This window comes from Rhinatrema bivittatum, chromosome 1, assembly GCF_901001135.1.
Source record: "Rhinatrema bivittatum chromosome 1, aRhiBiv1.1, whole genome shotgun sequence".
Classification (NCBI taxonomy): Eukaryota; Metazoa; Chordata; class Amphibia; order Gymnophiona; family Rhinatrematidae; genus Rhinatrema; species Rhinatrema bivittatum.
This window is the reverse complement of record NC_042615.1, coordinates 751,746,383-751,767,821: the sequence shown is the minus strand read 5'-3', so window position 1 is coordinate 751,767,821 and position 21,439 is coordinate 751,746,383. Positions and strand designations below refer to the sequence as shown.

Below are 21,439 nucleotides of genomic sequence, written 5' to 3'. Positions count from 1 at the left end.
TTTAAATCTCGCGGGTTGAAAACCGGACGCTCAATTTTGCCGGCATCCGGTTTCCGAACCTGTGGCTGTCAGTGGGTTTGAGAACAGATGCCAGCAAAATTGAGCATCTGCTGTCAAACTCGCTGACGGCCGCTGCTCCTGTCAAAAAAGAGGTGCTAGGGACGCGCTAGTGTCCCTAGCGCCTCTTTTTACCGCGGGCCCTAATTTGAATAATTTGTTTTAGTGAATCGCGCGCACAGGAGAGTGGGCACTCGCCTGCTCTCCCACGAACTTTACTGTATCGGCCTGTTAGAAAAGCTAGGTCCACTACAACTGTTAGATATTCTCATTCTATGGGGAACTTCTGTATTCCTTTGTCATGTTTGGCTGTAATGCTTCCTTTGTGATACCTTTCAAGTTAGAGAGTTTTTTTGTAACCAAATAATTTAATCTAGGGTTATAAGTAGAATGTCAAATGTTTACATGTGCTGAAGCCATATGATCTAAGGCTATTACACATCATTAAAGAGAAACTAAAATACTCAATTTTTATTTTTACTACAAAGCCTGTTTCAGCCTTTTAAATAGCATTTCATCTTCCATGGATGGACTGATTGGGAACCAACTACAAATTCATTATAAAGGCAATTTGTTGTACTAGAATATTTTAGTTCATTAAATATTGTACAAGATTTACTTTGAGGGACAAAAAATGTTAGTTTGTTAGAACCAAGATTGTAAGTCCCTTCTTCACATTAGAGCCGTGATGTGTTTTAGTAGGGGTTATAACATATGGAGAGCCATTGTACCAAACTAGACTACAGGACGAATTGGGTTTTTTTTGTTTGTTTGTTTGAAGGTGTTCCATTTCAACTGTATTCTTTGTTTTCAAATAAAACAGCATCTCTTTTATAAGGGAATTAAAAAATTTATATCTGAATTCTTTGAAATCATAAAGTTAAATACCACTCTAATGGTAATCAGTTCTAGAATTATTTTAATTTTGATGAAAGACAAAAATGTTTTAGTTTATACAAATTTGAAGATGGCCTTATAAATGTTTAACAAAATGATAATCAATATATGCTTTAAGTTTAAAAAAAAAAAAAAAAAAAGAACAAGGACATGGGTGTGTGTTGGTATACACTTTAAAAATTACATTTCTGTTTGGTAGATAACTTCCTTCTAATGGCAGCTTTTTTGCCTTGTAGAATGATACAGAAGATGAGGAAAAATTGTGGCGTGATCTGATTATGGAGAGAGTCACCAAATCAGCTGATGCCTGTCTTACAGCAATCAACATTATGACATCACCAAATATGCCAAAAGCCGTGTATATAGAAGATGTGATAGAAAGAATTATTCAGTACACTAAATTTCATTTACAGAATACATTATATCCACAGTATGATCCTGTCTACAGAGTAGATCCACATGGTGGTTAGTATAAATTGGATGCATGTTTGAAAATGTGTATACTGATACGTAAAATAGAAAATAAATATAGACATTATTCACTTGGTTCTCCTATTTAGTATCTAAAAAGAAATAGTTTCAGCCTTCACTAAATATTCTGAAGTAAATGAAACTCTGAAACTGTACATATATGGCTGAATTTTAAAACGCATGCACACATAAAATCCAGTAGAGTCGCGCGTGGCCGGGCCGTGCACGAGTCAAGCACATTTTAGAAACGAGCCAGCCACGCGCGTATCTGCTGATGCGCACAGAAGTGCTGGCAGACAGAAAAGGGGCGGGCGGGGAAGGGAACTGACAGGGATAATGGCTAATAGGCCCTGTCTTGGGGAAGCGTGTGCAGATCAACTGCCAGCGTACAGAACTTTCCCGTCGATAGCAGGGCTGAATTAGCCATGCTATATGGGAACTGTCAATCAGGGCCCAGGAGGCGGAGCTTCCTAGCAGAGTTAGATCTTTTTGATCCTCTGCGGCTGCGTGAGGGTTCCCGCGCAGCAGTAACGGTTCTCCTCAGTCTGTTTTTTTCCGCGCGCGGGAGCGCACGCGGAGCCCTTCTTCTCCTCAGAAGAGCGAAAAAAAAAAAAAAATGTCCAAAAAGCAGTCGGGCTTTAAGCCTTGCCCTTGCGGCAAGATCATGTCCGTCACAGACGGGCATGATCGTTGTTATAGATGCCTCGGGCGCGAGCATCCACAAGCCGACTGCGAACACTGCGAACGCATGTCACCTAGGGCGCGGCGTCATAGAAACTACCGTTGGTTGGAATTGGAAGAAAAAACTTCAACAACGCAGTCATCGCCGGCACCAAAGTCAAAACCTTCTTCTCCGTTAAAGAGAGCGTCCTCCTGGGATCCTCAGTCCCCGAAGGTAAGGGACGCGAAACGAAGGCCCAGGGAAATCGAGGACCAGGGACCTGGCCCCTCAAAAACGAAGGACGTCGGGAAGCAGGAGCCATTCAAGCTAACTGAACCCTGTTCCCAAAGACCTCGAGGAGAAAATCCGGTAAGAGCCTTGTTACTATCCAAGGCCGCGGGTCCGAGGTCGTCATCGGCGCCGAAAAAACCCCAAGCGGAGGGGGGAACTTTATCGGAGCACAGTAAGGCAATGCCCAGTAATTCAAAATCGGCGCAGAAAAAACAACTGGCGCCGAAGACACACTCGGCGCCAGGGAACCAGACGGACCCGGACACTTGCAAGGCGCCAGATCGCCCGGAGCCGAGACACTCGGCGCCGAAGCACGCGGAGCCGGCACAGCCGACAAAACATCCGGAGCCGGAACGGGCGCCGAAGCGTCCGGAGCAGGGATCGGCGCCGAAGCCCCGGGAGCAAGGATCGGCGCCAAAACCCCCGGAGCCGGGGTCCACTGCGAAACACCGGGATCTGAAACCGGCGCCGAAACTCACGGAGCCGAGACCGGCGCCCAAACATAAACTTCCAGAAGACTCGGGCTCGAGTAGAGTGAAGTTGACTTCTGACAAGACTCACGGTCCGCAATCAGTTAAATCTGCGGACAATAAGAAACGTAGACTAGACAGTTCTAGGGATCGGGAGGCACCGGCTGTGAACCAGCAGTCCACTCCAGACCCTCAACCTGCTGCAATACTGAACCCTATCCAGGAGTTAGTATCTGCCCACTCGGGACCACAAGACTCTCGGGAAGTAAGGAAACACCACAGACCAACTTCAGACCGGGGGTCGAGGGACAGCAGATCCTCCTCTTCAAGAAAGAGACGCCACCATCGTTCGACATCATCGCCCTCCTCGAAAAGACATCACGGTGAGGACAGGAAACAACACGGGGCACGTCTACATAGGAGATCTTCCTCCTCTTCATCCTCTCATTACAGGAGTATTTCCTCTCGTTTGGCCTACTCCTCTAACAAGGTGATTCCTATTTCATCGTCTCAGTCCCCCAACACTGTGCACTCGGGACTTTCCAGGAGTCACAGTGAATCTAATTGGAGTGACCATTCAGATCAGATTACGGACACCACTCCTTTTCCATCACGGTCACCTACGGGTGTACAACGGCCGTCAATGCCACAGCACACTTCCAAGGCATTCTGGGACCTTACACAGTCTCTAGCAGGCTTCTTCGAATCCCTGCGATCAACATATATCCTTCCTCCGGAATCTACGGTTCCAGGGGAAACAGCACAAACTCCGCCGCAAACTCCACGGGATATACCGGCCTCAGAAGCTCACTCTCCACTGGTATATCCCACCTCTCCATCCCACCACGTAGACTCTATATCTCAGCATTCCTCGCCGAATTCATCTACGGGTTACCCCTCGGACCCACCGGAACAACCAGCGGAACCATACTCCCCACCAGAGGATCTTACGTATCCTAAATTTGTGGACAAGATGGGTAATATCTTGAAATTAGATATTCAAAAATTGCCAGAACCAAGGGCGGAAACGTTTGGATTATTAAAAATTTTCGATGCCCCCGGGGAGCCGTCAGCTTTACCACCACACTCAGTGTTACATAGTGTTCTTCAGAAATTGTGGGATACCCCCTATACTCTATCAGCAGTATCGAGGAAGACGGACTTAAAATTTAAGCTACAGAAACCATCCATGTATTCCATTCCACAATTACCACATGACTCTATAGTGGTAGAGTCAGCGCTGCAAAAGTATAAGAAAACAAAGACGCATACTTCGGCTCCACCAGGCAAAGATAACAAATGTCTAGACGATTTTGCGAAAAGAATTTATCAAAACGCAATGCTTACATCTCGAATTAATCATCACCATTTTTATATGGTTCAATATTTATACGAGTGTCTACAAGCCACCAAGGGCATGTTTACGGTGGGAGGGAAAAGCATTCCGTCCCCGATTTCAGATATGGAGGAATGCACGCGTCATATGCTGAGAGCGGTGTATGAGGGATTTGAGAATTCCTCAAGAGCTTCAGCTATGGCAATTTCTGCCAGACGACTGGCGTGGCTAAAGGCTAGTGCCATCAGGGAAGATCTACATGAAAAATTGGCAAACTTACCATGCTCAGGCGATAATCTTTTCGGGGACCGTTTACACGAGACCGTGAGCAAACTCAAAGATCAGGCGCTGGCAGTCCAATCGCTAGCAGCTCCATCATCTGCGAAACGATTTTTTCCATCACGCAGACAACCGTACACCAGACGACCGTATAGATCTTACCAGAACTATAGACAACAGTCCTTTGCCCCTTACCAGAGGCAAACTCCTATCAATCCTCCTCAACAACAGCAGAGGAGAGGAAAGCCAAGAACCCAGCGGCAACCACAACAACAACAGCAGACAGCAGTTCCAGCCAAGACTGCTCAGTCTTTTTGACTCCACTGCCACCGCTACCGCCATCGCTACCACAACACCCTCCGGGCAGGATAACCGCTTGTGTCGATGCATGGAAATCCATCACAACAGATCAGTGGGTTCTGGACATTATTCAAGAGGGATATCATCTACACTTCCTATCCAAACCCATAGTTCCTCATTTTCCCCTGAGGGGGGGAAAACCTTGTCAACCCCAACTGGCCCAAGAATTGACCACGCTGATTCATCAAGGAGCAATTCACCCGATTTCCCAGGCAGAAAAGGGCCGGGGGTTTTACTCCCCATATTTCCTCATCCCAAAGAAATCGGGGGGCATTCGACCCATTCTGGACCTCAGAGACCTCAACAAACACCTAGTCCGGGAGAAGTTCAAAATGGTATCTTTAAAATCCATCCTTCCCTTATTACAACACAGGGATTGGATGTGCTCAATAGACCTCAAGGATGCGTATACCCATATCCCAATCCACCGATCTTGTTGGCAATACCTCTGTTTCCAGTATCACAACCAGCATTATCAATACAGGGTGCTACCCTTCGGACTGTCAGCAGCACCCAGGGTATTCACCAAGTGCATGGTCGTAGTGGTGGCTCATCTTCGCTTACAGGGACTGACAATATTCCCTTACCTGGACGACTGGTTGGTAGTAGCATCGGATCCGGTGCTGTTGGAATCGCATCTCAACATAGCGCTAACCTGTCTACTACGATTGGGATTAATAGTCAATTACCCAAAGTCCAAATTACAGCCCTCACAAATTCTACAATTCATAGGTGCACGTCTGGACACGTGTCAGGCCAGAGCTTTCCTTCCGGAGGACAGAAGACTGGTAATCTGTTCATTACTAGTAGCACTACAGGGCATGCAAACTGCTACGGCCCGGACAGTGCTACGCCTTCTGGGACACTTAGCAGCTGCGAACTTCACAGTCCCCAATACCAGACTCCACATGCGACGACTTCAGTGGGGTCTGAAACGTCAGTGGACACAACACACTCAACCATTACACAAGAGAGTGTGTATAACCAATCAAATGAAGCAGGACATTACTTGGTGGCTCAAGTTACCAACAATGAGCAAGGGAGCTCCGTTCAGTCCTCAGCCTCACAATGCAGTCCTTACCACAGACGCTTCGCGAAAAGGCTGGGGGGCTCATCTGGATCTTCTAGAGACGCAAGGTCTATGGTCGCACAACGAGCAACAGTTACAAATCAATCTTTTGGAGCTCGCGATTCGAAATGCCCTACTCACCTTTCAGGACTACCTTCGAGGTCGGAGGGTCATGATATACACGGACAATCAGGTAGCCATGTTCTATATAAACAAACAAGGCGGGTCCGGTTCATGGTCCCTCTGCAGAGAGACACTACAGATCTTCGCCCACGCCCACAGGCACTCCATTCACATACAGGCCTCTTACTTACCGGGAATTGCGAACACGAGAGCGGACAGACTGAGTCGGATATTTCATCCGCACGAGTGGAGAATAAATCCCGAGGTTCTGCAGGACGTCTTCAACAGTTGGGGTACCCCAACAATAGACCTGTTTGCCACGGAACTCAACACTCAACTGCCTCAATTTTGTTCCATCAGACCCAGTCAGCACAGGTTGTCTCAGGATGCCTTCCTGATTCCGTGGCACCCAACTCTTCTTTACGCTTTTCCACCGATTCCATTAATCACGAAAACGTTACAGAAATGCATCGCAGACCGCAGTCAACTCATTCTCATAGCACCTGCGTGGCCGCGACAACCATGGTACAGTTACCTCCTATGTCTATCGATAGAAGAGCCGATCCGCTTTCCGGACCGTCCGGACCTTCTCCTTCAGGACGACGGCCTTCTCATTCACCCGCTTCTCTCATCACTCCACCTGACTGCGTGGAGATTGAACGGGCATTATTGACTGAACAAGGAGTGTCCCAAACGGTACAAACCATTCTTCTCGAGTCTAGGAAGCCATCCACCAGGAGAAGTTACTCCTTCAAATGGAAACGTTATTCGACCTGGTGTGGGGAAAATAACCTTTCGCCCATAGACTGTTCTCCAACAGCCTTGCTAGATTATCTACACTCTCTCTACGAATCGGGATTGGCCACCTCCTCGATTCGAGTCCATCTTAGTGCGATTGCAGCGTATCATCGGCCCGCTAGATAACCACTCTGTAGCAGAACATCCGCTTCTCTCTAGATTCTTCAAAAGTCTCCTGCACTTACGCCCACCAGTGTCGAAACCACAGATTCCGTGTGAAATCTCAATGTACTTCTGGAACAACTCATGCTCTATCCATTCGAGCCCATGGAATCTGCGCATATGAAATACCTCACGTGGAAGGACAGTGTTTCTGGTGGCGATCACCTCTGCCCGACGAGTCAGTGAACTTCAGGCCCTTGTTCATTACGAACCTTATCTACAGTTTCACCATGATAAAGTTGTACTACGCACTCATCCTTCCTTCCTTCCGAAGGTAGTGTCTTCCTTCCATCTCAATCAAACCATTGACTTACCAATTTTCTTTCCCAAACCTCATTCCAATGATAGAGAACGCTTACTACATACCCTAGATTGCAAAAGGGCATTAGCATATTATAAGAGAAGAACACATTCCCTCAATAGATCTTCTCAATTGTTCTTATCCTTCAACCCAAACGCTCCTGGAGTACCAGTAGCGAAGCGTACCATCTCTAGCTGGATAGCGCAATGCATCAGATATTGCTATTCTGCTCAGGGAACAGAACTTTCTTCAAGGCCAAACGCCCATCAAGTAAGAGCTATGGCCGCATCATTAGCTCACCTACAGAACGTTCAACCAGTGGATATTTGTAAAGCAGCCACTTGGTCTTCGCTGCATACCTTCACCTCCCACTATTGCATAGATAGACAATCGGTGGGAGATGCTACACTGGGACAATCAGTTATATGCACCTTTTCTGGATAATAGCCACGACTGACACACTATCACGCATAACAAAATGCAACATTTCGAGGTATACGGGAGCTTTGGACTCCCATACAGTATGGCTAATTCAGCCCTGCTATCGACGGGAAAAAGCAAGTTTGCTTACCGTAAACGGTGTTTCCGTAGATAGCAGGATGAATTAGCCATGCTGACCCGCCCACCTCCCTGTCAGTCGTGGTTTTTTTCCCGCTACGCTCAAGCTTATTTACAGACTGAGGAAAACCGTTACTGCTGCGCGGGAACCCTCACGCAGCCGCAGAGGATCAAAAAGATCTAACTCTGCTAGGAAGCTCCGCCTCCTGGGCCCTGATTGACAGTTCCCATACAGCATGGCTAATTCATCCTGCTATCTATGGAAACACCGTTTACGGTAAGCAAACTTGCTTTTACTTCATCTATTCAGATGAAGTAAGTTCTGAAATAAAGAAAAAAAAGGTAGGGAAAGGGGTTTTAGGGGTCAGCGAGGAGAGGGGAAAAGGGAGGCAGAGTAGGAAGGGCTATAGGGAAGTTGCCTCCCAGTCCGCTCCTTAATTGGAGCAGACTGGGAGGGAACTGGGAACTGGCCGATTATGTCGCCACTCGTAGTTTAGAAAATTCCTCCCCCCCCCCCCGGCACGTATGCGACTGCCGACTCTTCCAGGAAAAGGAGTGTGCGTGTGTGTGTATATTTGATTAATTGAAATTTTATAACTGCAGGCTTTTCTTCATGTCATTATAGTATCGTTATGCGTTTAAACTTTGCTATATGATTTTAAAACAAAGGCAATATAAAGACTATTATAACTTTCACTTTTTAAAATAATTTTCCTTTTCATATCTAGGAGGTTTATTAAGTTCAAAAGCAAAACGAGCCAAGTGTTCTACCCACAAACAACGTGTTATAGTGATGTTGTATAACAAAGTTTGTGACATTGTAAGCAGTTTGGCAGAATTGCTGGAAATACAGCTGCTTACAGACACAACAATTCTACAGGCAAGTTTGCTTCATACTACTTTGGTTACTTGTTTATTTGCTTGATGTTTGGTTGGGGGGATGTTTGGGGATTTATTTTACAGTAGTTTAAACTGGATTAAGAAAACAGAAATTCTTTTGGAATAAGCAAGACAATAATCAGAACTCAAGTGGATGATGACATCCGAAAGTACCAAAAAAGAAAAGCTCTCTCAGCTCAGAAAAACTGAGAAGGATTTTCTGAGCATGTACAAGTTTTCCCATGCAGCCTCTGTCACATTAGTCTGATCAGTCTTTTTTTTTTTTTTTTTTCTTTTGCTTGTGCAAAAGGATGTGGATTTTCTCTCTCTCCTTAAGCTTCTTATTGAAAATGTTTGCACTTGTGACCTTTTTCTTTATTATATTCTCTTCCTTTAAGAACATAAGAACATGCCATACTGGGTCAGACCAAGGCTGATGGACCCCCTTGGTCCATCAAGCCCAGCATCCTGTTTCCAACAGTGGCCAATCCAGGCCATAAGAACCTGGCAAGTACCCAAAAACTAAGTCTATTCCATGCTACTGTTTCTAGTAATAGCAGTGGCTATTTCCTAAGTCAGCTTAATTAATAGTAAGTAATGGACTTCTCCTCCAAGAACTTATCCAATCCTTTTTTAAACACAGCTACACTAAATGCACTAACCACATCCTCTGGTAACAAATTCCAGAGTTTAATTGTGCGTTGAGTGAAAAAGAACTTTCTCCAATTAGTTTTAAATGTGCCACATGCTAACTTCATGGAGTGCCCCCTAGTCTTACTATTATCCAAAAGAGTAAATAACTGTTCTGAACATCCCAGATCAGTCCAGAAAATGGGTTGTGTATTCCTACCAGCAGGTGGAGTCAGAGAACAATTAGAACTGCCACCCGCAGTCCCTCAGTATTTCTCTGACTCCAGCAGGTGGTAGGGTGCATCTCCTGCAGTCTTAGTTTTTTTCAGGGTAGTTAGGAAATTTATTTTATTTTTCCTTCTCGTTTGCTTCCTGAGGTGTTAGGCACCTTCGTGGGCTGTCTCTCAGTAGAAGCCGGGCATCCGGGGGGGTTAAACACCCCTGACTGTGTTTCGCCCGCTCTGTCCTGGGATGTACAGGCCGGGGGCTCCTGGTCTTCCTACCCCCGAAGCTGCTCCCTCGACCCCTTTTAGTGCAGGCTTCAGTAGTTTAGCTGTTTAAAGTTAATTTAAAAAAAAAAGTCTCTTCAGTTTGAGGTAAGGAGTCGGCACCGAGGGAGCCTGCTGTGTAGCAGGCTGTGGGGACAGCTTTGAGCATTCGCAGTTTTATTTCCTTCCTCTCCCGGGGCTCCGGGTTGATAGTGAAGGTAGACAGTCTGTGTACCGGGTCCAGGCAGCGTTTTCAGCACCCGGGTGGCTGAACAACGCGGTTCCTCGCAGAGGCCTTGTTTTTCTATTTTTCTATTCTTTTTTCCCATGCTGCCGGTGGTGCTCACGCAGCTGCTGGTCTCGGGCCTATTTTTTTCTTCCCTTAGCTGCTCTGACCGCGTGGCTACGCGGCCCGGCATGGCGCCACGAAAATCGGCGGTCTGCCGCTCCTGTAGAGCGCGCAGGCAGAATTTGAACTCGGCGTCGTGTGCCCAGACTGCTCCGGTTTAGAAGGCCCTTCGGGGGTGGTGACTCACGACACTCTGAACAAGAAGAGGATTCCCCCCTCCCGATTTGGTCCCCATGGCAATAGATCCGATGTTGGGGACTTGGGAATCGGCCCTGCAGGACCTCCCAGATGGGGAGGTAGACGCGGGAGATTTTTCCCACATAGTTTATCTTGTTGATGCATCAGGCCTTTTTGGCACAGAGACAGACTTCCGTAAAGAGACCCAGGTGCGCTGGGGATCCCGCTGAGCCCCCTCTGAAGCAGGGACGTCCTGCAGCCACCCAGCAGCTCCCGGTGGTCCGCTCTCGTCCTGGGGAGGATGGTCGCGGGGATCCCCATGACCCAGGTTTTGGGGCAGGGGCGGCACCAGTTCCGAGTCTGGGGGTCGGATCTGCGCAGCTACCGGGTGCGGATCCGGACCAGATGATCCTGATGAGGATGACCTCCCTCCGGTGGAGGGTGATGATCCTACTGTTGTCCGCCTGTTTAAGCGAGATGAGCTTCGTCCGCTTATTCCCCAGGAACTGGATGTCCTCGGTCTTAAGGTTACGCAAGAGGATTCCGATAATGAATGGGTTAATCCGGTTCTGGATGGTATTCGGGGACCATCAACAGCTTTTCCATGGCCTAAGAAAGTCCGAAAGCTGGTGACCCGCAAGTGGGATACTCCGGATGCGGGCTTAAAGGTGGGTAGGGTGATGGGAAAGCTCTTCCCGCTGTTGTCAGAGGTGCTGGACCTGCTGAAGATTCCAAAAGTGGACGCGGCCGTCTCGGCGGTCACAAAGAAGACCACGATACCCGTGGCGGGATCTGCCGCCTTAAAGGACATGCAGGACCGAAATCTGGAGATCCAGTTGAAGCGGGTTTTTGAAGTGGCCGCTTTGAGCCTTTGAGCGGCAGTCTGCGCTAGTCTTATGCAACGAGCGTGCCTGTGCTAGGTCCAAGAGGCAAGTACTAATGCGGCAGACGCCGACGGTGGAGCGTTGTAGCTGGCCCATTTGGAAGCCGGAATTGCGTATGGAGCAGATGCGCTAAACGACCTCGTTCAGACCTCAGCTCGGTCATGGTGTCTGGTGGCTGCTCGTCGCCTTCTCTGGTTACGGAATTGGGCAGCGGATCTCTCCTCAAAATCCCAACTGTGTAACCTTCCCTTCAAGGGTAAGCTTCTCTTTGGGGAGAGAACAGTTGGTCAAGCTCCTCGGGGAGTCCAAGGGCAATAGGTTGCCAGAGGATAGAAGAGTGACCAAGAAAGTTTTTCTCCCTTGGGCTCGTTTTCGGGACTCTCGCCGTTTTCGATCTGGCAGGTATTACGCTCCGGCGGGTCCTAAGTCGACACCGGGTTGCCAACAGTCCTTTCGCGGTGACCGCCGATCCGGGAGGGACTCTGGACACCTCAGGGCGGGTAGCAGTAAACCCGCCCAATGAAGCCACGAGCACCCATTCCGTTGTAGAAGCTGTCGGAGGCAGATTATCCGGCTTTTACGCGGAATTGGCAAGAATAATCTTGGATCACTGGGTCTTGGAGGTGATCAGGGACGGTTACGCCCTGGAGTTTGCGCGTCCAGTCCGGGAAATGTTCGTGGAGTCTCATGTGCTCTCTCGCGCCAAACGCGAGGTGGTACAGGATACCCTGCAGCGGCGGCTCGACATCAGAGCCATTGTCCCGGTGCCGGAAGCACAGCAGGGACGGGGATGGTACTCAATTTACTTCTTGGTCCAAAAAAAGGAGGGCACTTTTCATCCCGTCCTCGATCTGCATAAACTCAACCGTTGTTTCAGGGTCCCTCGTTTTCGTATGGAAACCCTACGGACTGTGATGGCGGCGGTTCGAAAGGGAGAGTTTCTAGTGTCCCTGGATCTCACGGAGGCGTATCTTCATATTCCGATCTGGATGAATCGTCAGCAGTTCCTGTGCTTCAAGGTCTTGGGTCAGCACTTCCAGTTTCGAGCCCTTCCGTTTGGCCTAGCCACAGCTCCTTGGACTTTCACCAAGGTTATTGTGGTGGTAGCAGCCTTTCTTCGCAAGGAGGGTATTCTGGTCCATCCTTACCTGGATGGCTGGTTGATTCGCGCCAAGTCTCGGGAGGAGTGCGTACGGTCTGTCCATACGGTGATGGTCACCTTACAGTCACTCGGGTGGGTCATCAATGTGCAGAAAAGTCATTTGGAACCCACCCAGAAGCTGATTTACTTAGGAGCGCGATTCGATACATTACAAGGCAAGGTGTTTCTGGTGGACGATCATCTGCGGAAGTTGCAAGAACAGATTCATGCTCTCCTGCAGAGCGAGCAGCCCATAGTGTGGCATCATCTGCAAGTCTTGGGCTTCATGGCTTCCACCTTGGATTTGGTGCCCTGGACGTTCGCTCACTTGCGACTGTTACAACATGCGCTCTTGTTGTGCTGGAGTCCGGTGTCGGAACAGTTCCATCTCCCAATGCCGCTACTTCCCGAGTCCAGACTCAGTCTGTCGTGCGACAATCTGGAACAGGGAGTGGACTTGGATCTTCCGGATTGGATAATAATCTCCACCGATGCCAGTCTGTCCAGCTGAGGAGCAGTGTGTGCAGACAGAACCGTCCAAGGGCTCTGGTCTCCGACGGAGGGGTCCTGGTCCATCAATCAGCTCAAGACGAGAGCGGTACGGCTGGCCTTACAGGCATTTCTCCCCTGGATACAGAACAGCATGGTTCGCGTGTTCTCCGACAATGCAACGACAGTAGCTTACATCAACCGCCAAGGGGGCACAAGAAGTCCCGCGGTTGCACTCGCGGCGTGCCTCCTGTTCGCCTGGGCGGAGCGCCATCTCCAGGGAATTGCAGCTTCTCACGTCGCGGGAGTGGAGAACGTGCAGGCCGATTTTCTCAGCAGACAACAGCTCGATCCCAGGGAATGGGAACTGTCTCGCGATGTGTGGAATCTTATTTGCGCCCGGTGGGGTGTGCCGCAGTTGGATCTGATGGCAACCAAGGCGAACACGAAGACGGACAGATTTTTCTGCCGTCGGCGAGAGCAGGGCTCGGTGGGTCTCGACGCACTGGTGTGTTCCTGGTCCATGGGAATTCTTCTGTACGCCTTTCCTCCGTGGCCCCTCATCGGTCGACTTCTTCGTTGCATAGAACTCCATCCCGGCAGGGTGGTTCTGGTGGTGCCGGAGTGGCCGCGTCGCCCGTGGTTTGCGGATCTGATTCGCCTGGCCCTAGAGGGTCTGTTGCAACTCGCTCATCTACCGCATCTTCTCCATCAGGGGCCCATATTTTCGGATCGGTAGGATCACTTCTCTCTCGTGGCCTGGCTTTTGAGAGGCTACGTTTACGCTTGCAGGGTTATTTTGAGCAGGTTATTTCCACGCTCCTACAGGCTCGCCGTCCAGCCACGTCTATGGCTTTTGTTCGCGTTTGGAAGCTGTTTGAGGCATGGTGTCTCCAATGCTCCTGCAATCCGTTGATGGTGGACGTCATCCGGGTGCTTGAATTTTTGTAGCAAGGACTCGCTAGGGGGTTAGCGTTTAATTCCCTTCGGGTTCAGGTGGCAGCGTTGGGCGCCTTGCGAGATCGGTTGAATGGTGTGTGTCTAGCTGTCCATTCGGATATTGCTCGTTTTCTCAAAGGGGTTAAACATTTGCGTCCGCCTGTCCAGCCTTTATGTCCCGATTGGAGTTTGAATCTAGTTCTCCGGGCGCTGTGCGAATCCCCCAATTGAGCCTCTGCGCAGGGCTTCGTTGAAGGATCTGACTTTAAAAACAATGTTTTTGGTGGCTATTTGCTCAGCCCACCGGATTTCAGAATTGCAGGCATTGTTGTGCCGCGATCCCTTTCTTCAGATTTATGATGATAGAATTTCCCTGCGCACAGTTCCCTCATTCCTTCCCAAAGTGGTTTCGGCCTTCCATGTCAATCAGGTGGTGGATCTTCCCGGTTTTCCGCACTGGGCTCGAGATTCCTCTCAGGGCAGGGACCTTCATCTATTGGATGTCCGGCGTATTTGCTGCGCTACCTGGAGGTTACTAATAATTTCCGACGTTCGGATCACTTGTTTCTCCTGTTGGGGGGCACAAACAGGGTGACAAGGCGTCTAAGGCGACCATCTCTCGTTGGATTAAGGAAGCCATCAGCTCCGCCTACATTTCCCGAGGGCGTCAAGTGCCGTTGGGTCTCAGAGCACATTCAACCAGGGCACAAGCGACCTCTTGGGTGGAGTATCAACTGTCGCCTCAGGAGATTTGTAGGGCGGCATTCTGGTCATCTTTACACACTTTCAATAAACATTATCGCTTGGACGTTAAAGCTGATGATGAATCGTCCTTTGGTGAGAGTGTATTGCATGCGGGTCTTTCGGGTTCCCGCCCAGTGTAGGGTGGCTTGGGTACATCCCACTTTTCTGGACTGATCTGGGTATGTTCAGGAAATGAAAATTGGTTCTTACCTGCTAATTTTCATTCCTGTAATACCACAGATCAGTCCAGAGGCCCACCCCTTTCTTCAGATACGGAAAGACTGCATTGCCTTACGATTTGCTGTTTTTTAATTACGGAGCTCCGTGTTGACAGAGTTACTCGATGGAGCAGTTTGTGAGTCTGTTTGTTGAGACCGCAGGTTGTTGTTTTTTTGCTTGGGTTTCAACCTCGGCCGCTAGTTAGTTCTGTTAGTGTGGGCTTGGGTACAGGCCAATACTGAGGGACTGCAGGTGGCACTCTCGTTATGTAGCAGTGCCCAAAGTTCTAATTGTTCTCTGACTCCACCTGCTGGTAGGGATACACAACCCACTTTTCTGGACTGATCTGTGATATTACATAAATGAAAATTAGCAGGTAAGAACCAATTTTCATATTCACATTAACCGGTTCTAGACCTCTCTTGATTTTAAACACCTCTATCATATTCCCCCTCAGCCGTCTCTTCTCCAAGCTAAAAAGTCCTAACCTCTTTAATCTTTCCTCATAGAGGAGCGGTTCCATTCCCTTTATCATTTTGGTCCCCCTTCTCTGTACCTTCTCCATCGCAACTATATCTTTTTTGAGATGTGGCGACCAGAATTGTACACAGTGTTCAAGGTGCAGTCTCACCATGGAGTGATACAGAGGCATTAAGAGATTTTCCGTTTTATTCACCATTCCCTTCCTAATAATTCCAAACATTGTTTGCTTTTTTGACTGCCACAGAACACTGAACCGATGATTTCAATGTGTTATCCACTATGACGCCTAGATCTCTTTCTTGGCTGGTAGCTCCTAATATGGAACCTAACATTGTGTAACTAAAGCATGGGTTATTTTTCCCTGTAGGCATCACCTTGCACTTATCCATATTAAATTTCATCTGCCATTTGGATGCCCAAAGTTCCAGTCTCAGAAGGTGATTTAACTACTCTGAACAATTTTGTATCATCTGCAAATTTGATTACCTCACTCGTCGTATTTCTTTACTGATCATTTATAAATATATTGAAAAGTACGGGTCCCAATACAGATCCCTAAGGCACTCCACTGCCCACTCCCTTCCACTGAGAAAATTGTCCATTTAATCCTACTCTCTGTTTCCTGTCTTTTAGCCAGTTTGTAATCCACGATAGGACATCGCATCTATCCCATGACTTTTTACTTTTCCTAGAAGCCTCTCATGAGGAACTTTGTCAAACACCTTCTGAAAATCCAAATACACTATATCTACTGGTTAACCTTTATCTACATGCTTATTAACTCCTTCAAAAAAGTGAAGCAGATTTGTGAGGCAAGACTTGCCTTGGGTAAAGCCATGCTGACTTTGTTCCATTATACCATGTCTTTCTATATGTTCTGTGATTTTGATATTTGAACACTTTCCACTATTTTTCCTGGCACTGAAGTAATTTCCCGGATCGCCCCTGGAGCCCTTTTTAAATATTGGGGTTACATTAGCCACCCTCCAGTCTTCAGGTACAGTGCATGATTTTAATGGTAGCTTACAAATTTGTACTAATAGGTCTGAAATTTCATTTTTTTAGTTCCTTCAGAATCCTGGGGTATATACCATCCAGTCCAGGTGCTTTACTACTCTTCAGTTTGTCAATCAGGCCTACCACATCTTCTAGGTTCACCGTGATTTGGTTCAGTCCATCTGAATCATCACCCATGAGTAAACACTGAAGCAAAAAAATAATTTAATATTTCCGCGATGGCCTTATCTTTTCTAATTGCCCCTTTAACCCCTCAATCATCTAAAGGTCCAACTGACTCCCTCACAGGCTTTCTGATTCGGATATATTTAAAAACGTTTTTACTGTGAGTTTTTGCCTCTACGGCCAACTTCTTTTCAAATTCTCTCTTAGCCTGTCTTATCAATTTAACTTGCCAATGCTTATGCATTATCCTATTTTCTTCTGTTGGATCCTTCTTCCAATTTTTGAATGAAGTTATTTTGGCTAAAATAGCTTCTTTCACCTCCCCTTTTAACCATGCCGCATCACCGAACGGAGCCCAGCGCGGGAAACCTTTCTGTCAAAGTTTCTAGAAACTTTTGACTGGCCCTGTGAGGCCACTGAGCATGCCCAGCATGCTATGATATTCTCTGCCACAGGTGTCTCTCTTCAGTCTTCACTTTTCCGCGCTGCCGTTCGCACCGCGGACTGATAGCCCTCGCGTTTGCAAAGCCTTCTGACTAAAAAGTCAAAATATTTTTTCGTGATATTCTCTCTCATAGGAGTTTCTCAAGCTCGCTGGCTGGTTAGTACCATTCATTCTCAAATTTTCGGATGAAAATTTTCTCTCACACTCACATTCATCGACAGCCGTCGATTCCAAAATGGCGACAGGATTCGAAACGTGCCCAGTCTGCAACCGAAATATGTCTATAACCGATCCGCATTTGGAGTGTGTACTGTGCCTCGGGGAAAAACACGATGTCAGTACATGCGCCAAATGTGCAGAGATGACCGTGAAAGGAAAGCCAGACAAGAGAAAATGGAGCACCTATTTTCTCTTCAGCTAATCCCTTCTCCCTCAAAACCATCGAGGTCGTCTCTGGCTGGAGCAACAAAAAGGGTCCTCCTTAAAAAGCCATGTCCGGATGGATCCGCTGATCGTCCGTCCTCGCCGTCATCGGTGCTATCCACAAAATCCGCGGGGCACCAAAAAACTAAACATCGCCATCGACGTCCATCATCCTCCGCATCGATGTCCCAGGACGAATCGATGCCAAAGCGGCCTAGACAACAAGAAACACCGGTGACTGGGCCTTCGCTGTCACCGATCCCAACTACTACATCGATGGATATCTTGCCATCGTGTACTCCATCGGTGTCTTCACCAATCGTAGAGCCAGAGTTGTCTACACTTATTAGACAAGCGGTGTTACAAGCTCTCCAAGAACAGCATATTCCGACGATTCCGTCGATGCCGATCTCCGGGTCGATGCCGATACCCTCCGTATCGATGCCGATGCCTCCAGCATTGATGCCGATGACCTTTCCATCACCGATACCTCCAATATCGATGCCGGTAATATTACCGATGCCGGTGGTACCACCGATGACGGCACCTATTTTGCCACCTAAGTTCTCTACTGGTTTTATAACAACCACACCCAGACTCTGAACACAGTCTACATCACTTTTGACTCAGATTCCACAGAGTCCTTTACGGTGCTTACCATCGATGCCGTATCCACCGGCTACTACATCCACAGCACCCCGGCTACCATCGGTTCAAACTCCACAAGAACCACCAGAAATCCAGGATGAGGTCTTTTATCGACGCCTTTTGCAAAGGTACCAAAATGTAATAGACAACTTACCATCTATTAGGCCAAGGACAACATCTGCAGATATATTCATCGATGACCCACAGCCTGGTCCCTCAGGACTCCATGTCCCTCCTACACAAAGACCAAAATCACCTTCCAGAGAAGATTCAGAAGACTCCTGGGATGATGAAGCCTCTCAATTTTCCTCAGAGGAGTTCATGTCTAATCCTTCTTCACCTGATCAAAGAAAGTAGTCACCCCCAGAAGATCTTTCTTCTCATCCTTCATACAAAGCATATCTGACTCCATTCCATTTAAACTCACAGCAGAGGAAGACACAAGAGCACAAACCCTTGAGGTGCTACAGTTTGTGGATCCACCCAAGCAAATACTAGCAGTGCCAGTACACGAAGTTTTACTGGATCTCCAAAAAAGAATCTGGGAACACCCAGCTTCTATACCTGCAGTAAATAAACGTGTAGAGACTACCTACATAGTCCATCCAGCTCCAGGCTACCACAAACAACAATTACCACACCAGTCTGTTGTTGTGGAATCCGCACAGAAAAAATCTAAACATGTGCGGCCACATTCCTCTATCCCACCAGGCAGAGAGCACAGATTCCTGGACACACTGGGTAAAAAGGTCTACCAGAGTTCTATGCTGAGTACCAAAATCTCTGCATATCAACTTTACATCACTCAGTACCAGAGGAACCTCTGGAAACAGATGGAAGAATTCATCACCTCTTTACCCACCCAGTATCAGGAGCCTGCACAAGCCGTTATAGCAAAAGGTCTGGAAGCAGGCAAACATGAAGTGAGAGCAGTTTATGATAATTTTGAAACTGCTTCCAGAACAGCAGCAACTGGAATCACTGCTCGCAGATGGGCCTGGCTCAAAGCATCTGACCTCAGGATTGAGGTACAAAACAAACTTGTAGACCTGCCCTGTCTTGGTGACAATCTCTTTGGGGACAAAATTCAAGAGGCTGTACAACAGCTTAAGGACCATACTGAGACATTACGTCAGCTGTCTCAAACCCCTCAAGAGCCTGCTACTCAGCCTTCTCGTCGTCCTCCACGCAGGGATGTACGTCGTTCATATTATAGGCCACGCAGATACTACCCACACAATACTAGGGGGTAGATCCAGCAGACCTACACAACGCTCCCAAGCCAGACAATCCAGGCCTGCTTGTCCACAACCTCCTGCACAGACAGGCCCTGCAACAGGCTTTTGAAGAAAACCCCAGAGAATAGACCCAACCTTGCAATCCCAAGCCAAATCTTACAGTAGGAAGAAGAATATCTTACTTTCACACAAATTGGCAAAACATAACATCAGATCAATGGGTCCTTTCCATAGTCTCTCAAGGCTACAAACTAAATTTCACCTCAATTCCTCCAGAATTTTCACCAACACCCTGCCAGCAACAAAATTCTCAACTTCATCAATTACAAACAGAATTATCCTCCCTTCTGAGATCCAGGGCCATATACAACCAGTGCCCCGGACACAGCAGGGCAGAGGATTCTACTCCCGATACTTCCTCATTCCAAAGAAAACAGGAGGCCTACGTCCCATCCTAGACCTCAGAAATCTCAACAAATTTCTAAAGAAAGAAAAGTTCAGGATGGTTTCTCTAGACTCCATGCTTCCACTTCTTCAAGCAAGAGATTGGCTTTGTTCTCTGGATCTTCAAGATGCTTATGCTCACATTCCAATATACCCTCCTCATCGCAAGTACCTGCGCTTCATGGTACACCATCAACATTACAAATACAGAGTACTGCCCTTCGGTCTAGCCTCTGCTCCCAGAGTCTTCACAAAATGTCTAGCGGTCATTGCAGGACACTTACACAGAGAAGGTGTCCATGTTTTCCCATATCTAGACGACTGGCTCATAAAGAGCCCATCTCAACAAGGAGCAATAACTTCTCTCAACCGAACAATTGCTCTACTTCACTCCATGGGATTTCTCATCAATTATTAAAAATCCCATCTCACTCCAACTCATCTGCTTCAATTCATAGGAGCAGAGTTGAACACAGAGCTAGCAAAGGCCATTCTATCTATAGACCGTGCAGATGCCCTTATTCTACTAGCAAATTCCATTTCCTTACGGACACAAACCACAGCACATCAGTTTCTGATTCTGCTGGGCCACATGGCCTCCACAGTTCGTTACTCCTATGGCAAGGTTGGCCATGCGAGTTGCCCAATGGACTTTAAGATCACAATGAATTCAAGCCATTCAACCACTTCACTATCCAATTCAAGTGACCCACCAACTAAGATCATCTCTACTTTGGTGGACCAACAAAGACAACCTGTGCAAAGGCCTACCTTTCCAACAGCCAGTCCCAGAGATTACTTTAACTACAGATGCATCCACCTTGGGATGGGGGAGCTCATGTAGACAGTCTCCTGGGACTTGGACAAAACTCGAAGCAACATAGCAAATCAATTTTCTGGAACTTCAAGCGATACGTTATGCACTGCATGCGTTCCAGGACTGCCTTTCACACAAGACTGTTCTCATTCAAACAGACAACACAGTAGCCATGTGGTACATCAACAAACAGGGAGGTACAGGCTCGTATCTCCTTTGTCAAGAAGCTGCACAGATTTGGGGCTGGGCCCTAAACCACTAAATGTTACTACGTGCCACTTATCTGGCAGGCATCCACAATGTAGTGGTGGACCGACTCAGTCGTCAATTCCAACCACACGAATGGTCCCTGGATCCTGTAGTAGCGACCAGGATATTTCAACGTTGGGGTCAACCAAAAATAGACCTCTTTGCGTCACATCTGAATCACAAAGTGGACAAATTCTGTTCTCTCCACAAACAGAACAACCTTCCAGCCAAGGACGCCTTTGCTCGCCCTTGGAACTCAGGCCTACTATACGCGTATCCTCCAATACCGCTCATAACCAAAACTCTAGTGAAGCTACAACAAGACAAGGGGACCATGATACTCATAGCCCCATATTGGCCTCGACAAGTATGGTTTCCTACACTCCTAGACCTCTCAGTCAGGGATCCAATTTGTCTGGGAGTAGTTCCCACTCTCATAACTCAGGATCAGGGCCGGTTACGACATCCCAACCTTCAGTCCCTATCCCTGACAGCATGGATGTTGAAAGCTTGATATTACAACCATTCAATCTTTCATCTCATATATCTCAGGTGCTTATAGCTTCACGTAAACCTTCTACACGAAAGAACTATTCTTCTAAATGGAAGAGATTCACTTTGTGGTGCTCCGGAAAGGATATAAATCCTTTCAACTGCCCCACAACTTCCCTACTAGAATACTTATACCATCTTTTGGAATCTGGTCTCCAGACTTCATCTATCAGAGTACATTTAAGT

General features: G+C 47.6%; 1 protein-coding gene across 4 annotated transcripts in view; it reads left to right on the top strand.

The window, feature by feature from the left end:
- The window catches only part of NIPBL (NIPBL cohesin loading factor), a 1,214,062-nt gene that overhangs the window by 601,024 nt on the left and 591,599 nt on the right, over positions 1-21,439 (top strand). For all 4 annotated transcript variants that reach the window (XM_029578690.1, XM_029578673.1, XM_029578682.1 and 1 more), the window contains 2 exons: positions 1,191-1,419; positions 8,562-8,713. In XM_029578690.1, coding sequence (XP_029434550.1) covers positions 1,191-1,419; positions 8,562-8,713 — 381 coding nt within the window. The remainder of the gene's footprint in view (positions 1-1,190; positions 1,420-8,561; positions 8,714-21,439) is intronic.